Source organism: Triturus cristatus, chromosome 2_1 (assembly GCF_964204655.1).
Source record: "Triturus cristatus chromosome 2_1, aTriCri1.1, whole genome shotgun sequence".
NCBI classification, from domain to species: Eukaryota; Metazoa; Chordata; class Amphibia; order Caudata; family Salamandridae; genus Triturus; species Triturus cristatus.
The window spans coordinates 717822880-717845661 of record NC_140581.1 but is presented as its reverse complement, the minus strand read 5'-3'; the positions used below and the strand labels follow the sequence as shown (position 1 = coordinate 717845661).

Here is a 22782-nt window from a genome sequence, read left to right as displayed (position 1 = left end):
TTGCTAACCTTGCGCTCCTTCTGGCTAAAAGAGCCATAACCACACAATGGAAAGCTGCTAGAGCCCCATCCATACAGGACTGGCATGCAGAAGTGGTGAGATGGGGAAGGGCCGAGGGGGCTGAACTACAAAGAGAGGAGTATAGGGGGCTAAGGAAAACACCTATCTCGCTGAGCTGGAATGCAATGATGGAGGAATATGCTGAGATAGATATACTATCCTACTAGGGTGCATTGTTATTATAATTTGAGGGACTGGCCCACTGTTATGTGACGCAGGGGCTCCTTAAATTATCCATGGGTTGTTACATTGTATGATTCACAAGACTGCACAATATACCTAAGTCAGATTGTGGAACCGAGATGCATATGAGTCCAACTGTGGAAATGTGAAACTGCTACTATAAATACTTATTGCCGGACATGCAGGAAGAGGAGGGAAGGGTGTGTAAGTTTTTAGTTGAGTTGTTGTCAATGTATTGAGCACTGATAGATTTGATTACTCATCGTATGTTTTATTAGACTCCAGATATGGGAACAAAAGCTGGAAATCATTTGTACTGGTTTGCAATCGAAGATTCAATTACAGATGTTAGATTACTAAGCAATGTCTTGCGAGGATTCTCATAATGCTTCAGCACTGTCACTGTGTATTCTTCTATACTGATTGCGAATGTATGTCATTATGCCATGTACAACTATGATACTGTATCATGTTATGTTGCCTAAGCTGATTGTTGCATAAAATCAATAAAAAACGATTAAAATAAATAAATGAGTGACTGTATGGATGACTCAGTGGGTGCGTGACTGACTGTATAAGTAAGTGATTATGTGAATCAGTGAATGTATGAGTGAGTGACTGGGTGTGTGAATTTGTGTATCTGTCTGTCAGTTAATGTCTAAGTGGGTGTATGAGTGTGTTAGTGGGTACGTGAATGGCTATATGGGTGATTGATCGGTTGTCTGACTACATCTATGTTTGTCTGGGTGTTTGTGGATAATGAGGTGTGTGACTGCCTGTATGGATCAGTGAGTGAATGGTTGTAAGGGGTACTGTTGCGTGTGTGAAAAGTTGTATGAGTGAGTGTCTGTATGGCTGTGTTGGTGATTGAGTGCATGTGTCAGTATGGGTGAGTAACTGAGTATGTGAAAAGCAGTATACGTGAGTGAAGGGGCATATGAGTGACTGTATGAGTGAGTGAATGAATGTGAGAGTGGCTACATGGATGAGTGCATGCTTCTGTCAGTGACTATAACTGATTGAGTATGTGTTCCTATTTGTATCAGTAAGTAAGTGTGTGTGTGTGTGTGTGTGTGTGTGTGTGTGTGTGTGTGTGTGTGTGTGTGTGTAACTGTTTAGGTGAGTAAGTGGCGGTATGATTGACTGTATCGGTGAGTATTTAGGTGTGTGAGTAGTTCTATGGGTGGCTCACTCAGCGTGTCAGCACCTGTATGCCGGTATGAGTGGATATGTCAATGGCTGTACTAGTGAGTGAGTGGGTCTATGAGTAGCAGTATGGGTGTGTGAGTGGATGTGTGTATAGATCAATGAATCATTGAGTGGGTGTGCAAGTACTGGTATTGCTCTGTGAACGGGTTTGGGAATTGTTGTGTGGGAGTGGCAGTGGGTTTATAAAACATTCTACAGTGGTGTGAGTGGGTGCGTCAGAGATACTGTGGATGATCATGAGCGATGTCATTTAAGATGCCATCAGTGATGTCACTGACCAGGTCATGAGTGATGTAATATATGAGGTCATAAGCAGTGCATTGCGGGCGCGAGTTATAGTTACCTCAGCTAACTAGCTGAATTTCTCTGGTTTTGTATGAGTGAAATATCAGATTAACTATAAGGTCCCTCTAACCTTTGTTTTTTTCCGTGAATATCGAAGGTTTTTTAAATGCAAATTTCTTACTATAACATCCCTGAAACCTGTGTTTTTTGTGTGAATTCCTATTTTTTTGTATGCTAATTTTTAACTATAATGTCACTGAAGCATGTGTTTTTTCAGTAAATTTCTAAGGTTTTTTTTAAATGCTAATTTCGAACTAATACGTTCCTGCAACCTGTGTTTTTTTCAGTGAATTTCTAAGATTTATTAACTAGAAGTTGTGTTTGAAGAGTGGTGGAGAAAGGCGGCTGGGCCATCAACCAGTGCTCAGGAATTCCGCTGCATAGGACTTACAGGAGCTACCAGGGCTTCTTGGCCCCCAAGGCCCTTCATGAGTAAAGTGGACTTCATCCCCCAACCAGTAGTGGGCCAGGAGGTGCGTTTGCAGAGTGGTGGAGAAAGGGAGCATGGCCTCCGAAGACCTCCTAGCAATTTCACTGTGTGGGACTTACTGGAGGTAACAGGAGGGGTAGTTGCCCCCCAAGGACGTTTTTGGAGGCCAACTACCCCTCCTATTACCTCCAGTAAGTCCCACACAGCAGGATTTGGAGTTCCGATAGCAGGCCACGCCCCCTTTGCCCACCACTCTGCAAACGCACTTCCTGATGCACTCTTGGTTGGGGGATGAAGTCCTATTCACTGCTAGGGGTCGTGGTCTAGGGGTGTAACTACAATGTAGAAAAATAGTCCATAAGTAACCCTTAATACCATCATGAAAGTAAGCTTTTCCTTCTTCACTTGTTTTTGTCATTTTCTTTCTTGTTGCTTAATCCTACATGCACTTATAGGTGAAATTGTTGGTAGCATGTCTTGGTGGTAGTTCTGAACATTAACAGGTTAACTTTTATGTACATTCATGACGTTATTAAGGGTTACGGATGGACTATTTTTCTACATTGTAGTTACCCCAGACAAAGGGCCATTAGCCCGAAAAGCATTGCGTGTTCACCTTCACGGTTGCCAACGATGTAATGTGATTTTCATCATGCTGTAGAAACAAGCTTGGATAGGCATTTCTTCAGTATTTAAGATTGGAATCATGTTGTATGGATTTTGAAATTACTGACAAAAGTGGAATAACAATGGATTACCTGGTTCAAATTGCATACATATCATAGGCTGTGAGTTTCGGATATGGTGTGCTCCTTCCACATCATCTAGTTCCCAAAAAATATTTCAGCCATAATGCAGCCAAGCACATTCTCTTAACATTTGAAAATGGGATTGACAGGATTGACTTGAGAACTTAAACAGAGATATACCCATCTTAAATGCTAACATCTCAACAACTAGTGAACTGATTTACAACAAACTAAAAAACACACTTTCTGAGTTCAGGTTTGGTGAAAATCCATTCAGTCATTCACGCTGTAGCTGTGAGCATAATTTTGCACAGGTGCTAAAACTGAAAATGTACATACCCCCCCCCCATCCTCTTAACTTATTTTTTTCCTGTGTGTGGCCCTTCATGGGACTTAGCATACTAAAAGCTGGCTAGCTGAATTGACAGTTTGCCAAATGTCATACGAATCTGCCCAAGAGGTCAAAAGTTATATATTCTATATCTATCAATAGATAGAAAGAAAGATAGATAGATAGATCGACCAACAGCATGCCACAAGACAATTCAGTGCGTATGACCTTTAAGAGTGAGAAAAAAGAACTGAGAGGCTATTAACTTGTGGCTAACTCTCACCGTGGAGCATGAGGGATTAGGAATGTCTGAGGACAGTTTTGAAAGTTTCAGCTCTTTTTCAAGTCTCACCTACAGACAGCTTTAGCCGCCAAGGACTCGTTGTCTACAATACAATACAATAAGTGGGCTTTGGGGATGGCTTTCTTTTCTATATATCTTGGTTCCCTGCTCCTTATTCGATGGCTTTCAACGCAAATTCTTTTGTAATTTTTTTTTTGATGGGATGAGTTTTATCAATCCACTGCTATGAAGGAACTTCTTTTTTCATTTTCATTTTAGCACTCTGTGAGAGTGCATTGCTTTCCAGCTCGCTGTCCTCTGTTTGCCTCTCTGCCATTTTTCATCCTGCCTCCCCTTCCACCACCCCGGTCAAATGGTCAGCGCGCAACCTCCATTCCTGCCACCCACTCCCTGCTTTATTTACTTGCAATTGTTTTGCAAGGGTACAGCAAGTGCCAATGCTGCCGGGCCTTTCACTTCTCACCATTTGAGAAGCGTAATGAACATATATTATTTCTTAATTTATTGTTCAAAATCACTGTCATCCATTTTGGAACAGTAAATTATTGATATAGCACAAAAAAATTGTTACAAGATGGCTAGTATGTGTGAACACACAGGCACTGAAAATCATCCTGCAGTAAGTTTATTTTTAGTTTGATATAACATTTCAAGAGGGTCACCTGCACATGTTGACATGAGCATGTTGGAAAGGTCATAGTCAAGATGTAACAAAAATCACTACAAGATGGTTGCGGGTCTGTGCTCGCATAATAAAGGCAACACCTATCGGCAAGGACAATCTTTGAGGCTGTGTACCAATGGAACATCTATTTTATATATTTTTTTCTTTTTTAATCTTTGTGAATTAATGTTTTATATATTTTGTATTACCTGAAAGGTCGTGACCAGCAAGAGGATAGAAAGTTTTGAGGTTTTGCATAACCAACTGCACCATTGCCAACCGCATCAAAGACCAGCTATAAGACAGAAAAAAATTAGACATAATGTAAGTGAGCAATAATACGTTTAAAGAGGGCAGGTGTACATCGACACTAATACAATGATTAAGGGACAGCTTATACAGGGCTGAAAACAAGGATCGAACAATTGAGCATGTTAGCAGAATATTTATACATCTGACAACAACTTGAAAAAACAATAATTGTCTAACCCACTTTCAGTAACTGTTATTCTAGACTCTGTTTCTTGATTTAAACCCCTAAGTAAGTGGCTTACATTCTCGTTTATTTTCAGGTGTATCACATTTGCCGATTGGCTGGTAATCAGGTTAGAAAGCACAATTTCTACTCTTGCCTGAAGACAAAAATTGTTATAGCCAAAATATCCAACTAGAACAGTCACAAACTATATGAGTGCTGGGGGTGGCGGGGGAGTCATCCTTATGTAAGAGGAAGCCTCACACACAAATTGTCATGCTTCATTATCAGCAACCTCTGCTTATCCTGGAAGGATAATACCTCCAGGGAAGACTCAATCTACTTTTGGACTATGCTCAGGAGGGAGTTCTTAAATAAAAGCTACTGGACAGTGAAGGGATCCAGGTCAGTGGATTAAAAATACCTTGGTGTATCCCAGGTATCTGCCTTTATTGATGGGCGCATCAGGTGAGGTTAAAAATTGTGAGAAGGTAAAGTGAGAATAATGACTCACACCGCCATAAAACTAGGCCAACATGTTTCTGCCCATCTCAAAGAGCCCATAACAGTCTGGGGCATTCTTCATGGCCAGAGATCCCTAACTCGCTCAGGAGGCCTATTTGCTATATTATTAGGTGAAAAAGAAAATAAGTCAAACACAACTAATATACTCAGGTGCTCCCGGACCTTCCTTACTTGGGACAGCATATCTAAATCTATCTGCCTGATGCAGCTTCCATGAATACATTTACATTCCCTCACAACCTACCAACGACTATACCTTTAAGTTCCATCACCTTTGATATGGCCCTCCAACAACTGGATATTAACAACCTAACTTTGATTTCATGGAATGTTGCAGGACTTAGATCCAAGCTCTCATTGTCTGACTGGACAGCCCTTGTGGACGACCATGACGTATGCCTTTTTCAATAAACATGGTCCTTCGAGCCAATCCATAGGCCTGGTTTTCTCAATTTGTTCACCCAAGCCACTCCCAGCCAACGGAGCAGACCTTCTGGAGGTTCAACTCAATGGGTGAGAGCCTCCCTTAATTGTACCATACAAGAACTCCACTCTGAATCGCATGACATCTCGGCCATTGAAATCAACTGCAACAATACGCCAAAGATTACCCTTTACAATATCTATATCAGAGGGACCAGAGGTGGGGCCCAATCTCATACAATTCATACACTTGAAGTGCAACTTGTTTTATCCCTCCCTAATGTTAACCCCATAATAGCGGGCTACTCCAATTCCACCTTTGAACCGCTAGACATCAATGGGGTCTGCTTGCCTTGTATCAAAGACAAAGTCTGGTCAATCCCTCAATTGGCCACTCCTCCTTGGTGGTCACAACCCACACTACAGCTTCAGGCTTTACTTGTATAATATGGTTTCAGGGCTGCGAACAGGAGTACAAAATCAGATCAGATGGGTGCTCACACTTTTTTAACATACTATTCCATACTAGCAGGATTGACTATATCCTGATTGATCTCAGGCTGTGGTCTTTTGTTAATGACATGTGCATCCTTGAAAGGAGTGCAAGTGACCACAAACCTCTTTCTTTGTCTTTAAAGGGACTTTACTTTACTACCCCTTCTTCTGTCCCTACTCTTCTCTCCAGGGATGTTAGAATTACCTCTGACAAACAGCATTTAATTGGAACCAAGCGGTTAATAGCCCTGAGATCATTCTTGCTGTCGCTGCTGATTTTAATGATACCATGTCAAAGATGGAGGGTGGGCATCTGGACTTACACAATCAATTGATTACAAACCATGCAGCCCTGTTTGACCACATATCAGGATACTTCACAGTACTGATAAGCTCAAAAACAACTACGATTAAGTCGAACCTTTGGTTTGGTGCTGAATGTCCTGAATGTCCTAATGAATGTCCTAAGCGGTAGAGATTCTTAGCTCGAGCTATCAAAACAGAGACTTGCCTAGTATATCTCTGGCCTGTAAAGCTTACAAACTAGCTATTGTAAATGCTAAAAGGAACTGGGATGACCAGAGATGGACCACCCTCAATGTAGCTTACGCTCTATGAGACGTTACCCTAATCTGGGAGTTAGTTGCTCGCAGAAGCGCTCTAGCTGCACCTGGCCCGGTAAACAATGTAGCCCCCTCAATGTGGGTTGAGCACTTGGGAACCTATATGCTGTTACCAGGGTAAACAATCTCCCAAATATGTGCTCTCAACCTAATTTCCCCATGCCTTGTCAATTTCCCTCTGAAGCTTTATTTGACCTCGCTGAAGCTGCACAATCTTTAAGGGCCATTGCTAGGGTGAGAGCTGGTGGGCCAAACGGTGTTCCAGCTGATGTTTTCTTATCAAAGTAGGAAGCATGGGCAGAATACATTCTGTCTATTGCTAATGCTATTGCTGTGGGGGGTCCTATCCCAGAGTCTTGTAAAGGTGCCACTGTGATTCCTGTGCACAACAGTACAAGATGGGATCTGCCAAACCAACTATAGGCCAATATATTGCATCAACTGCATTCATAAAATCTTCTGTTGATGTGCTCATGCCAAAATCCAAGACTGGATGTCAGATATGAACATACTTAGTCTCTAATGACTTGCCTTGTCGGGGCCTGGGTGAGAAAGAGAGTGAGGATGTATTCCCCCCTTACGTATCTCCTCTACTTTATTTGCAGTCTCCCATAGATCTGGCTGAGGGTGAAATTGCCGATGCCTTTAACAGGCTGAACTTCCTGGAAGACGAGCCGACCCACGTGACTTTGTCACATGATCCAATCAGAACCCTCAACATCTGGAACAACGACTACATATCCGGTGTCCTGAGGAAAAAGAGCGTCATCCCAAGTGAGCAGGTGGAGTCAAGGAGGGAGGACTGCAGCACAGAGACCCAACGTACAAGGGGCCCCGAAACCCGGGATGGAAGTATCGATGGCTGTGCAAGGAAGGTTCCCGTTCTGGACCTGGAACCGAAGAGCCGGGAGAGAAGGGAGCCAGACCCTATCCAGCAACACAAGACGAGGAGGGGGTTGAGCATGCTTGGTGGAAAAATAGCTGTGGGCCTGGAAGCGCCTAAAGCCGGCAGCATTAAATGAAAACCGCAACACTGGTGGAGGAGAAACCGGTTGTTTAGCTCGCCCCTCAATCCCAATTCCCTAGTTAGGATCCTCTCAGGACGGATTGTCCTAAATAGCCTTTTCTCTGTTTTGTTTCTTTTGAGGCACGCCCTTTCCTTTTGTGGAAGACAAGAAGAGTTAAAGATTCCCCTACCTCTGGACCGAAGACGTAGGAAACAAGAGTGCCTTTATATTTTGAGGAACAATAAAGACCTTTTGTTTATACCTGATACTTTGCATTGAAATCCTTAAAACATCACATAGTCCTTTTCAGGAAGGATTTTGATCTAAAGTGTCTACAATAGACCAAGCCTTTCTTTTTTTGATGATTTACTGGCACACAGTGCTTATAGGTAAGGGTAACCTCTGTGTCACTTTCATTGACTTTCGTTTAGTGTTTGAGTTAGTTCCACGCCCCAATCGCTGGCAAACACTTAGCAACATGAAAATGCTACCCCATTTGTCACTGGTTGCCCGTAATAAGATGGGGGAGTCAGGATGAGGTGACAGACAAGATCTTAGTCGGCAGAAGTGTAAGCCAGGGATGTGTGCTGGCCCCTACCCAATATTCGCTATATATAAATGACATTGCACCTGTTTTGACTCAAATCGAGGCAGACGCACCCTCTGACTCATGTTAAAACACCAATACTTTTATTTGCAGATGATACCCTGATGGTCCCCAAGACCTCAAGTGGCCTCCAGAATCTCCTGGTATGCTTTGAAGAGTTATGCGCCACAAGGGGTCTGGAAATCAACACGGATAAAAAAAAAAGCGAATAAATCCCCTAAATCCATTTAAAAGGGTTATCATTTGGGAGGTGGGCACTCAAAACAATTTACAGTTTCACCTACCTGAGCATTACATTCAGGGGCAATATGTCTTGGAATAAACACCTGACCAAAGCTGCTTGAAACGTAAGCAAATAAAGGGAACAATTCATAAAGAGTACAAAGCCTATTACACCAAACCCATGCAGTCTGCCCTTTATTTATCCGAAGCCAGGGCATTAGGGTCAGAGTTTTACAGGGTTAAGCTATGAGGACAAAAAAACAGATACACTTACAGTCACCGAAAATAAATTTCTTTGTAAATTGGTCTCCCACTCTCCCAGTACGCCCTTGGTTCCGCTCTTTATGGATTTAGGTCTAAGAAGCCTCCAGGATAAAGCTAGACTTCATCCCCTGCTTTACTGGAGGTGGTTATGGTCTGACCCAGAACTTGAACATTACACCTCGGCCCTCCAGGACGTCATGCTAGCAGGCCATTCAGTAAGAATCCCTTGGCTTATGTACATCAAAGAGATGATAGACCATATTGAGGCTTCTGAACTTTGGACCCACACAGCCACCACATCCTTTCCATCGAAAAACTCTTTTAAAAAGCTATAGTGGTCAGCAATTGAGGCAAAAGCTACTTCAAGAGCTGTTCTCCCGACACTGGCTTGAGAATTCCTTGACTTCAAGTCCCAGATTGGCTATGAGCCCTACAGGGACCAAGTGACCTTACCTAGCGACAGGAAGATGTACTTCCATCTTAGAGCGGGTACTCTACTGATGACAATTTTTACAAAGTGTTTGTCTGCTGGGGCTAGTGACAAATGTCCTGTATGTCTGTTTCAGGTTGAGAGTGTTTCACATGGCTTCTTTGTTTGCCTTGCCCACGCAAGCCCCTGCAAGTTTTGGCTAGTTCCTATCTACAGGTGACAATGCCGGCATAGCCACTTAGTGGCACTCCACATACTGAGATTTCATTGCTGTCTATCACTTGCCATACTTCTTGCTAAGTTCTTTGGGGCCATGTGAATGTTGCGCAGGAAGCTCTTACTTCCTGCTTAATCTTTTGTGATTTTTATTTCAGGATGATTGCATCTGATGCATTGTACCATTCCAATGTCTATTTTTATATATTTGATATATTTTATTATTTATTGGAGAAGCTTTATGACAAATTGGAATGTTTCAACTTCTACGCATATTGATCTATTATTTGTGTTTGTATATGTACATAAAATAAAGTTATTTTGAATTGAATTAACAGACCTTGTATTTAATTTTCATTTTATCTGTGAGTTATTTTAAATGTAGTTACTTGTAGTTGAAAGACCAAAAAAAGTTATAAAATATTTTGTTTTTAGCCTCTCCTTTGACCATGCCCCCTACTCCCACTCACACCACCCCCATTTCACACAGCATCACAGTTCCCATACTTTTTTATAATGCACTTCAACCACTGGGGCACACAAAATCCAGGTTCCACTCCTTTTAAATTGAGGTACCTGTGTGAACCTTTGCAGAGTTGATTTTCCAAAGGAGCTGCTTTCAGTGCTTTGGACAGGCGGTTTTCATTAATGCATCGAATATATATTTGAGATAATGTTTACTGAACCCAATTAAAGCTACGTACTTCTTGGCGGCAATGGCTTTAGTTGTTGTTTAACAAACAGAACAATGTAGAGGCAGGGTGAGGGGAGACGGTTTGGGAGATAAATGATGGGCCACTGATCCAGAAGAACCAGTTACTTACCTTCAGTAAAGCATTATCTGGTAGAGACAATATCTAGCCGCAGATTCCTTACCTTTGAATTCCCGAGGCTGGATCTGGAAACCTTTGCGTGACCAGTATCCCTTGCATTCCGCGTACGGTTGCTCCATTCGGCTCCCCGTGCCATCAGCGGTGGCGTGAGTCTCAGTTATGACATCGTGGTCACCTATATAGGCACCACCCATGTGTGCGGATGTCAGTACTTTTAACTTTTTCACGCCAGAAGCGCAGACCCATGAAGTGACTGACCTGATTGTGTGACATAACTAAGGCCCTGAAAAGGGAGAAAAACTAGCCCTAACAAATGTGTCGGCAGAGCGGGAAGCATAGGTGGGTGTGTGAGGAATCTGCAGCTACTACCAGATAATGTGTTAGTGAAGGTCAGTAACTTGTTCATCTGATAGAGACTGCTAGCTATAGATTCCTACCTTTAAATAGATACCCAAGCCATACCATCCTGGTGGTGGGCTGCAGACAAATTTCCCACAGTAAAAGGTCCCGCAGGACCGAACTGGCAAAATGATCGTCCCTGCAGACCTGACTGTCCAGGCAGTAGTGTTTGGCAAACATGTGCAAAGACGCCCACGTTGCTGCCTGACAGATGTTCAGGATTGGGACACGCTGAGCCAATGACGTGGTCGCAGCCTCCCCTCTGGTGGAATGGGCACGTAAGCCCTGAGGGGGCTGCTTCTTAGACAGAGCATAGCAGATCTTAATTGTAGGAAGCCTGCTTTGTATATACTATACCAAAGTGAAGTATAGTGTGCACAGAGTCTAGGTAGTCCCAGGGAGAAGCTAAGCTAGGTAAGTACTAACAGCTCTTTGTGGTAGTGTGGGCAAGCAGTTAGGCTTATCCAGAGGGTTTGTTAAGCATTTTTTGTATTCACTCAATCAAGGACTGATTTACACACTCAGAGACAGAATCCTGACCAATTTTGCAAGTATGAAAAAAGGTATACTTATGTTTTATTTTAAAACCAAGCAGGACTTGGCACAGGTAAATGATATATACTTTAAAAATGCAAGACTGTTCAAGGTAATGCAGTTGTGCTTGAAATTACAATTGTTACAGGTTGGTAAATGCTTTGAAAACAGTTTCAATTATACAGTAATTACTTTTTTGTTACTTTTGGATTACTTGTAGTACTGGGGGTGGTATGCACCTAGATACCACCCCTTAGGATCTCTACATTCAAGGAAAAAACAAGTTACTTACCTGTACACTGTGGTTCTCCAGTATTGATATCTTTCATAGATTCACATGCTTGTATCTTCCCCGTCGTCATGGTGGGAGTCTCATGGTATAATAAATAGATAGCAGTACAAAGAAAAAACTGCACCAGTAACATAGAAATGTTTTATACTTAGTAACCCAGTACCATCATTATGTGGTCCAAATACTGACCAATGAGAAGCTAGCCCTGAGATCACAATCCTCAGCAGAGCCACCATACCTCACATTTCCAGCGCAAGTGAGAGCCAAGAGAGTATCAAGAGGTAAAAGTGTCCTACGTTAGAAACGGGAAGTATCTCCTTCGTAAAAGGCGTTTCCCAGGTAGAAACTCTATTTCCACATCATTAAATATCATCTTTCACAAGAGTACCAGAACTCACAGATAATATATTGGATTGTGTGTCTCAGCATGTACAATAGTGAATCGTACAATTTAAACAAGCATTGGCATAGCCAATAGGTCTCACCTTTGGGACTTTATAAGTGTTTAGCCATGCAACACTTGATGTTGTTGCACCAAGGATATTGTTCTGGTTAACTAAACACTTATAAGGTCCCAAAGGCAAGACCTACTGGCTATGCCAATGCTTGTTTTTTAGCGTGCCCGAGATGATTTTTAATCCCAATCCAACCCTGGCTCTAAATAGTTTTATCAGTAAAACTGCATGTCAGTGAGAATTTTGTGATAACTTCAATGGAAAATCTGCTGTCTGTAAATGGCAGTGCACTGCTACACTATGCGTTAGTAATATATTTGCAACAATGTGCTCCAAAATGCACCACAGGCTACATATTTCACCTTGCCACTCTCCTGCTGAAGGGGCGTAGCTGATTTTTGACAGTTCTTCCTGTGATGCTTGGGTTTTTCACAATCCCTGCCTTCAGTGATGTAACATTGCTGACAGCACCACTAGTCTAGGCTTTGTTCCAGTACCCCTGGCAGCGCGCCGCTATGTCTTTCACGGAAGGGAGAGCTTTGAGCCAGTAGCGCATGTGCAAAGAGCGCTAACAAGTCTGTATGAAGCGCGTGGACGTGTGCCAGTGGTGAAAAAACTACAGGTGGCGACGAGTCCGAGCTCGGCGGGCAAACACCTAAATACATCACTTGCTGCCTCCTTTGGATTACTTTGCAATATTTGCATGTTTGTAATGGCACTGTGTTTGGATACGTTAAACGTGCCATGAACCCCGCACATCAGAATGGCATGAACCGAGCTGGTAGATCGGAACTACGGGATTGGTAAACCAACAAATTACACACTCTGGGGAAACACCCAGAAGTGCCGAAGTGGGATATTGTTCATCTGGAGCAACCGAGCCCCGGCCCTGCCTCTTACTATAGCCCATCAGGCCACCCCAAGACTACCTCTAGGAGCAGAGTATGTGTGTGAGGGAGCGGAGGGCAATAGAGGCAAGAGAAGAAGAGAAGGGAATGAAGGGGGTAAATGTGATGGAAGAGTGGAGGAGGCGCTCGCGAGGTAGTGGTTGTCTGAGAGGGAAGGGGTTTGCACAGCGGGTGAAGGAAGGAAGGAGGGAGATGTCAGAGAGAGAACGAAGTTATAGATGGGGTAAATCAGGGATGGAAATATAGGCATAAGGACCGTGGGCAAAGGAGCGGGCGATGTAAGCTGATTAAGGGTGAAAAGAAGAGGCTTCTGATGGCAGAGAAAGACATGGTAGATGAGGGAGTAAAAGAGCACAAGAGAGGTCGGAGGAAACACGGGAGACCAGGAGACAGTACAAGGGTGGGGTAACAATATGTGGTGAAGGGACACAGTAGAGGGGCAGCGGAATGGAGGAGGGAAAGGTAAGAAGAAATGGGAAAGGGTCACAAAGGGAGACTAGGGCTCGCCTTCCCCTTTCTGTGCGGCTGCAGTCCTTACTGGGAGTCCAACAGCGTCTCTAAGAGCGAGTGACATTTCCTCTGCTGCAGGACACGGAGGACCGAGGTGGGGCAGGAGCCTCAACGGACGATACTGGTGGTAAAAGGAGCACAGATGCACGCGCTCACTGTTTACTGCGCCCTTCTTTAATTTAAACAAGCCCAGGAGTGGTGCGTGCGTGCGCAGTCTTACCTTTTCAAGCACTGCACTCGTGCTTGTGGCGCGCTGCTGCTCGCTCCCGCAAGGTGGATACCGCCATGAGTGCAGAGTTTTAAAAGTAGCAGACCGATGGCTAAAGGCCCTCCTAGAACAGCGCATGCACACTGCCTAGGCGAGACCTAAAAACAAACATATTATGAGTCTTATGACCACAAAAAAACGTAAACGAAACAATAGCTTAAAGAAACAGTCAGCGCAGCACCGCTTGTCCCACTGCTGAATCTGTCTTCCACACTGTGTCGAGACAGTAGTGTTTGGTAAATGTATGGCCATTTGACCATGTTGCCGCTCTACAAATATCCGGGAGCGATACTCCCGCGAACAATGCAGCAGAAGTCGCCATCTTCCTTGTTGAGTGAGCTCGGACTGCCGAGGATAAAGGCCTTCCAGCCTTTTTGTGACAGAAAGTAATAGCCAAAGCTATCCATCTGGAAATACTAGATCTTAACAGAGCCAAAACTTTCCTGGGAGCAGCATACGCAATTAATAGTTGATTTGTTTTTCTAAAGGATTTCATCCTGTCTATATAGAATTATAGACATCTTTTGATATCCAATGTGTGAAGAGATCGTTCCGCTGCAGAAGATGGATCTTTAAAATATGTATGTAGGTAAAACAATAGGTTCATCGAGATGAAAGGACATTGGAACTTTCGGAATGAATTTCGGATTTGTTCTGAGTATTACTCTGTCTGCTTTGAACTGTAAAAAGGGTTCTGCTGTAGAAAAAGCCTGAATCTCACTGACTCTTCTGGCTGACGTCAGAGCCAAGAGTAAAGCCACTTTCCAGGAAACAAATTACATGTCAGCTTTGTGAATTGGTTCAAAAGGTGGCTTCATCAGCTCTGTTAAGACTGTGTTAAGCTGCCACAGCACTGATGGTCGTTTAATTGGAGGGAATTTTCTAAAAAGACCTTTCATGAATTCTTTATTCACTCTGCGACCAAAGCGACGTCTGAGATGGCCTTCTGCGATATCTTGAAATTGCCGCAAGAGGCACCTTCACCGATGCGTGAGATAGCCCTCCTTTGGCTAAAGCCAGGAGATATGTAAGGATTTCTTCTGGAGATGATAGCAAGAGATGTACCGCTTGATCCATGCACCATTGACAAAACCTTTTCCACTTTGTGGCATATGTTTTGCTGGTAGACACTGCCCCAGAGTGAGAGAGAATATTGCAGCATTACTGAGGGATATTTAGAGATTTAAATTCGTACTCATGAGGTTCCAGGCTGATAAATTCATTGAGTCCAATTGAGGATGAAGCACCTGACCTTTGTTCATTGAAATCAGATCGTGCATTAAGGGAAATTGCACCCGGGGAGCCACCAACATCTGTAGGAGCTCTTAGAACCAGAACTGCCTCGGCCAAGCCGGGGCTATGAGGATCAAGTGACATGGTTCCAATCTAATTTTCCTGAAAACCTTTGGGATCAAAGGGAAAGGAGGAAATGCATACACAAACATCCCTGTCCAGCGAAGGTGAAGAGTATTCCCCCATGAGCCTTGTTGAGGGAATCTGCTGGCAAACTGTTTGCATTTTGTGTTGGTTCGAGTGGCAAACAGGTCTAATCCTGGGGTGCCCCAGAGTTGGAATGTTTGCAATAGTTGACTTTGATCCAGTTCCCATTCGTGGCATAGGGTTGTTGATCTGCTGAGCGAATCTGCTCTTGTATTGCGAATCCCTGGGACATGTTGAACTTGTAGAGTGATATTGTGTCTTAGAAGCCACTGCCAGATTTCTTGCGTTTGTACAGACAAGGGTTTCGATCTTGTCCCTCCTTGCTCCAGCAGATAAAACATAGTCTTTGTACTGTCCGATCTTACTAGAACTGGGGAGTCCTGAATTATTGGCAGAAATGCTTGTAGGCCTAAAAACACTGCTTTGAGTTCTAGCAGATTGATGTGCAGCTTTGCTTCCTGTTTGCTCCAATGGTCTTGAATTTCTGGGTCCTGTAGATGTGCTCCCCATCCCTTCAGGGAGGCGTCTGTCGTCATCACATAACTTGGAGATTGTGGTTCGAAGAGTAGTCCTTCTGAAAAATGTTTTCTTATCCCCTACCATGACAGAGCATTCTTTATCAGAGAAGTGATGACTATTAGATCTTCGAACGATCCTTGATGTTTTACCCATTGTAAGTCGAGAAGCCTCATGTGGAGACGGCAATTTGGGACTAAAGGGATGCAGGATGAAAGCATCCCCAGCATGGACTTGAATATCCTCACTGAAGCAAACTTTCTTTTTCTCAACTGAGAATTTAGCTTCTAGATTTTATGAATGCGCTCCTCCGATGAATATGCCTTTGCTTCTTTTGTTTTCAACACAGCCCCCAGAAACTGGAGAGTCTGGGATGGGACTAAAGAGGATTTTTCTAGATTTACCTTCAGACCCAGAGATACAAAAAGGTTCATGCAACTTTCCAATGAGTCTTGAGTGTCTTGATACGATGGGCCTTTGATCAGCCAATCATCCAGATATGGATATACCTGGTGACCTTGCTGACGCAAATGCGCTGCCACTGGAGCCATGCACTTCGTGAATACTCTTGGCGCGGAGCGGAGTCCAAAGGGCAACACTCTGAACTAGTAGTGGCGCCCTGCCACCTCGAACCTGAGATACCAACTGTGTTTGATGTGTATTGGAATATGGAAGTATGCATCTAATAGATCTAAAGATGTCATATACTCTCCTCTGTTCAGCATCAGCAGTATATCTTGCAGGGATAACATTCGGAAAGACTGTTTCCTTATAAATTTGTTTAGACTACGCAGATCCATCACATGTCTCCACTTGGTGGTCTGTTTTTTCCGTATCAGGAAAAAATGCGAGTAGAATCCTTTCTGGAGTGAATAATGGCCCTGGAAACCGCCACCCCCAGAGCCGAGTCCTGCTATGTCCTGGGGTGCCAATCCCTGGGACAAAGCCGTTGGCTTTCATTTGGCAGGAGCTGTAACATCTCCCACCAAGCAAAGCAAACACTCCTGTTCCAGCGGGAGGAAGCGGTCAAAGTGCTCCCGCCCGCTGGTAGCAGAGGTTTCATCTGTTTCCCTGCCTGCAGACATAGCGAGAGCAGAACTACAATAAGTGCCAAAACACTCAAAGATCTTAGGCCAGAGCTAAAAATCTACCCAGGCCAAGAATCCTACAACTCATTCCCTTACCTCCTATATGGAAAGAAGGATACCAGTAAAGGGAAGAAATGCCCCATGGATATGAGAGATAAACCTTAATATGGTAGCAGGGGGAGGGGAGAGGTTTACATTGCGCTGGTGCACTGCGGAACTCACAAGCACTTCATGTACAGAGACAGATAAACTGAATTCCCAATAAGGGCTACTAAGCACCAGAAGTAAATCCCAAAATGCCTATAAGGCATACAAAGGATGGGATGGTCCCCGTAGGACAGGAAACAAGGCAAAGTGCATCAGTACAACTCAAGCAAAATGAACTCTTTAGAATAAGTACTTGGGTAGAAAAACTAGCTACAGAAAGAAGCCTGTAAGAACAGGCGCACATAGGCCACAAAATAACATGTATCCCAGATACTGGAAACGTAACCTGTCAACAACAGTATAAGAAGAATAAAAGTACCTGCAGCAAGCAGGAACACCTCACTGGGTGTCACCTTGATAAAGGGGGTTTGAAAAAAAAAGCCAATGGGCTTCACCCTCTGATTGGCTCATATTTGAATGAAAAAGGAAACGTTCTGCAAACAAACCTAGTGCAAGAGTACTAGGAAAGCAGATGGCAGAATTAAGAATCTGCTCCACCCCGTTTGTCTCGAAACCACCTCAAAGCAGAGTCTGCAAGTGTGAAGAACAGATGGGCACCATCAAAAGGCATATTAATCAAGGAGGTTTGAACAGCCTCCAAAAACCCAGAGGTGCGCAAACACGCACGCCGACGTAGTGCCATTGAAGAGGCCATAGCCCGACCTACAGAATCAGTGGTATCCATACCACAGCGAAGGATTAGTTTAGCTGGTTGTTGCCCATCCCGTACTAAAGGAAAAAGATCATTCCAGGTCTCTTCTGGAAGGAAGGGCCGCAGGTGCTCCAATGAATCCCACAATGCATGGGAGAAACACCTGAGGACACAAGAAGTTTTAAGTGTCTAGTCTTCTGGCCTCTCTTTCTGGAGGAACAGCAGGGACAAAATCAACGTTTTGGGTGGCCAACGCAGCCTGTAACACAAAACTATGATGAGTTGGAAGTCTGAGAAGACATGTCAAATCTACAAGCCCGACTGTGTCAGTGAGAAATAGAGCGATCCACAGGGGTCCCCTGTTTTGGATTTAGTCCAAGCCACCAACAAAATATCAAAAAGAGCCTCACTCTAAGGAAGCACTGGCTGTACCCTTGAATGGCCTTGATGCAGGTCGCCAATTAAGGGATCTTTCGTCATCTTCACAAAAGGCAGTGTCACATCCAAAATCCAAAACTCGTCTGAGCATATCCGCAAGACAGGAGCTCACCTCCGTAGCCAAACCAGGAGAGGACAGGAGGCCCGAGGCTGGGGAGGACTCCAAGCCATTAGCCTCTTCCAACTCAATCAACCAGTTAGACTCCATAGGAAGTTGAGCCATGCCAGAGATGGGATGGTGAAAATATATCACCTCCATAATCGCGCTCCTCAGAAGGAGGAGGGCTATAGAGAGCCGAGGAAAAGAGTGAGATAGGTGGCTCCACTGGCACAGCATCCGGCACTGCATCTGACGCCATCCGGAACCGTAGAGGCGTCAGAGAGGGAAAGTGGTGGAGCGTCGCCAACATTGCCCTCAGTAGACCAGACACCATTGTCAGTGTCAGTTGACCAGACCCAGGCGCCGAAGGTGGTAACCCCGAAGGGCTGTGTCCGGCGTCGAATCGGATTTAGAATCCAGAAGCCGAACTGAAGCCGAGGGCGAACCAGTCGTCTTGTACACAGTCACAGCCTCGTGCACCTCCTTGGGGCCCGAGGGCGTTCCAGGAGTAAGTGAAGACCCAAAGACACTATGAAGAGAATTGTAATATTCTCATGTGGGTCAGAGCCACCCCAGCTCCAGGGTAGGTTGGGAGGCACGATGTAGACTCGTGCGCTGACTCGTCAACCGAAGATCGGGAACAGACTTTAAGTGGTGAGGCTGGGGGGGTGCCGCAACTTCGAGCACCTGCGTCGTGACTTACCTCAGGATATCAATAGAGAGTGACATCCACTGGAACTGCTCCTTGAGCGGGAAAACAGCCGATCCGTGGAGTGCGAAGGGTACCGAGATCGATGGGTAATCTTGAAAGACTGCGACATTTGCGCCACTAGGAGCTTCATTCTACGTTCCCTCAGCGCCATCGGTCGAAGTTGACTCCAGGAGTCGCACTCCTTGGAGTCATGGTGCTCCCCCAGGCACCACATACAAACAGAGTGAGGGTCCGTGGCAGACATTTGTCGTCCACAGGACCCAAAAGGCTGGTACCCCGAGAACATGAGAAGTTTTTTAAAGGCACACTGTTTCGTTCGTTGAGACCGTTGAGGTAGGCCCAAAAAACGGCCTAAGGAACGGCTGATCGGATCCGCATTTGATGCATGGAAAAGAAGAAACTGATATAAGCATGTCAGGTCAAGAGAGGGCTTATATGGACTCAATCGGCATCACCTCCAGAGGATGATGCCGCTACGGATTTGCTTGACACCCTCTACCGCCGTGCAGAGGTTCTGCTGTAAATAATTTCCGCATCCAGTCGGAACCCTGAGGAGAATTTTAAGATAAGTAATCTGCGGCTACATGTCTCTATCAGATATATATATATACAAAAACACACCCTTTACCTTCTGCATTGTAAAGACATATTCATGGTTAAGGCTTGCGTGGTAAAGGCAATGCGTGGTAAAGGCAATGCTTGGTAAAGGCATTGCGTGGTAATGGATGCATGGTAAGGGCATTACGTTGTCATATGGGCTCAACCAAAATGCCACTGACAACCAATAGCTAAAGGGGGGGTTGACCCATTTTCCCATCACATATATGTAATTTTTTGGGTTGACCAACATTGTGATTGACACTTGAACAAACAAATGGAAAGAAATATCAGAAGAAGGCTGGCTTAAAGAGCGTGTATGTATGTAATGTATGTATATTATGTTTTTATAACAATAAGTATATCATGAAAGGTGGAAGCTCCATTACACGTCAAACCTGCACTAACTTTCATACATGGGAGTGATGAAGGGAAAATTAAGAGATAATGATGTTTCTGAGTGCTTACTCACAAATATGGTCCTGTGTTCATGCTAATCACCTTCACAGATGCCAAAAAGAAAGAAATGCGGGTGGTCCTAAAACAGCCTTATTAAGCTCACTTTAAATTAGATTTTGTAGATTAGACATGAACCATAATCTCTTAGATATGATAAATCTTTTTTCCAACACAAAAAGTGAATTTACATACTAGACAAAATATACATGCATCTTTTCTTTCCCTGCTTTTATCAGGCTAGTTATTGCTCAAGGTTAACTTTGCCCTTCCTGATTTAACAGTACTACAATAAGACAAGCCTGATAAATTCTGGATTACATTATATTGAATTAATTTACCTATGGTGGAACCAGACACACTCAGGAATAACAATTGACATATTGCAAGATTAGTTATGCCAACTACCATGCATCTTTCAATCAATAAAAAGTGTGGGTTTCTCAAAATGTGCCTGTTGAAGTGAGCAAAAACCAAACAATTTATTTTAGTTGAACACTGGTGTTCGAACTGCAGATACCGTTGCTATCAAATTATTTTCTGATTAGAAAATATAGTGAAAGCAAAACCTGGCAGGTCTGGAGGAGCCAAAGAGTAGGACGTAACGAGGTATAAGAAACCACATTTTTATAGCTGCCTGATCAAAAACATTTAAATGGTCAGCATTTGTAAAAGTTCAGACCTTATTTTGGACAATACCTGTAAGAGTTTGGATTTGAATGCTCATGGAGTTGAGTATCTGAATATGCATCTTCTTCAAAATCATCATCGTCACCACTTTCCTGGCTTTCCTCTGAATCATACTCTACTTTAGTGAGTGATGGTGGAAGAAAGGGCTGTAAAAACACATACAAAAAACAGAATATTTATTACGTGCTTTAAATATGACTGTGCGGGATCATTTTTGTTTCTTTTGTGCCAGAAAACCTGATCAGTTACAAAATCTCTTGCACTTATGAACAGAAGTTAGCTGAACAAAAATATAATTTATAATAGAAAATTCACATCTTAGTTGACAGAATCAATCAAGATTTGTGGAACTATACAATTAACTAGCCATCTGATTGTAGAAAAACTGCCTATTTGGTTGGCAAATTTTCCACCGTCATAAATTTTAAAGTTAAGATCGAGAAAAGGGCTGGTCACTGTAAAATTCAGTGAACATCCTATTTCTTGTAGGTGTGTGGGTATTCACATGTTTTGCATGATATGAGCCATAGGGACACTTGCAAAATTACTGCTGGCATAGGATGTGTACTTATTTCTAGGTTGCACAGGAGACATATGAATTTTAAGTGTAGTGGGTATTATCATTCCACAGTGAAAAATACTTTCTCAGTGAATAAAGAAATATTACTCAACCAAATGACATGTTTAAATCATTTATGCAATAGAGTTCAACATTGGGGCACATGAGTGAATATGGAGGAATCACTAAAATGAAAGACTATGATAGATTACCAGGAGTATTTCTTATAGTCTCTGTGCACCATCAAAAAGTCAGAAATCAAAGGGGGTGGATTGCCATATTATTGAAGTTTATTTTTGTAAAGTGTACAGCTGTTTTTGCATCATAAAATTCTAGGAATTGTTTCTATTACATTTGTTTTGCTGCCTGCAGACCTACACCTTGAGAATTCTTAGAGACAGACTTGAGCTGGCCATAGAATACTGACTGCAAGGAAAAGCCAAGATGTATTGCTTTCAAAATACAAGGGGCATGTAACATTTTAGTATATCTGAAAATTAATGAGCTGGTAATCGATCCTGTAGTCTTTTGTCCTATCCAAGTAAAAGCTCACCGCCCTCTTCGGGTCCAAGCGGTGAAGTCTCTCCTCCTCCTTGGAAGGGTGAGGGGGAGGATAAAAGGTAGGAAGGGTAATGGACTGCCCCAGATGGAAGGGAGTTACCACTTTAGGCAAAAACGCAGCCCTGGTCCGGAGCACCATTCGTTCAGCATGCACAGTCAAGAACGGGGGTTTTGAACTAAGAGCTTGAAGCTCACTTACCCTCCTTGCCGAGGTGATAGCAACGAGGAAAACCGTTTTAAAGGACAACAGTCTCAAGGGACACTTATGTAAGGGCTCGAAGGGAGAACCCATAAGATAAGTCAGTACAAGGTTTAAGTCCCATTGAGGTACAATAAAAGGAGTAGGAGGAAATTTATTTGTGAGGCCCTTGAGAAACCTAAGTACAATAGGCGATTTAAACAATGACGGCTGATCCGGCAGGCATAGGAAAGCCGACAGAGCCGATAAATATCCTTTAACTGTGGCCACAGCAAAGCCTTGCTGAGCAAGAGAAAGGGCAAACTGCAAAATGTTAGACAAACGAGCCTTCAAGGGATCAATTGACCTCTCTCCACACCAGAGAACGAATTTAGACCATCTATAGGAGTATATGGATTTGGTGGAGTGTCGCCTGGCCGATAAAATAACATCTACCACATCCGGCGGGAGAGAGAAAGAATTCAGGTTGCCCCGTTCAATCTCCAGGCATGAAGGTGTAAGCTCTGGAGGTGGGGGTGTAGAACCTGCCCCTCCGACTGCGAGAGGAGGTCTGCCCTCAGAGGGAGACGGAGCGGAGGGCACGAGGAGAGGTGGAGAAGATCTGTGTACCACACCCTTCTTGGCCAATCCGGGGCGATCAATATAACTTGGGCCCGGTCTTGGCGAATCTTCCTCAGAACCCGAGGAATCAAGGGTATGGGAGGAAATGCGTAAAGGAGTCGTGAGCCCCAACTCAACTGAAACGCGTCCCCTAACGCTCCCTGCATCGGATACTGGAGACTGCAGAATGACAGGCAGTGAGCATT

General features: G+C 43.8%; 1 protein-coding gene across 2 annotated transcripts in view; it reads right to left on the bottom strand.

Annotated features, from left to right (window-relative positions):
• Nucleotides 1-22782, bottom strand: part of DMXL1 (Dmx like 1) — a 1781042-nt gene that overhangs the window by 330444 nt on the left and 1427816 nt on the right. For both annotated transcript variants that reach the window (XM_085632653.1, XM_085632652.1), the window contains 2 exons: nt 20667-20803; nt 4485-4570 (listed from right to left, as the gene is read on the bottom strand). In XM_085632653.1, coding sequence (XP_085488779.1) covers nt 4485-4570; nt 20667-20803 — 223 coding nt within the window. The remainder of the gene's footprint in view (nt 1-4484; nt 4571-20666; nt 20804-22782) is intronic.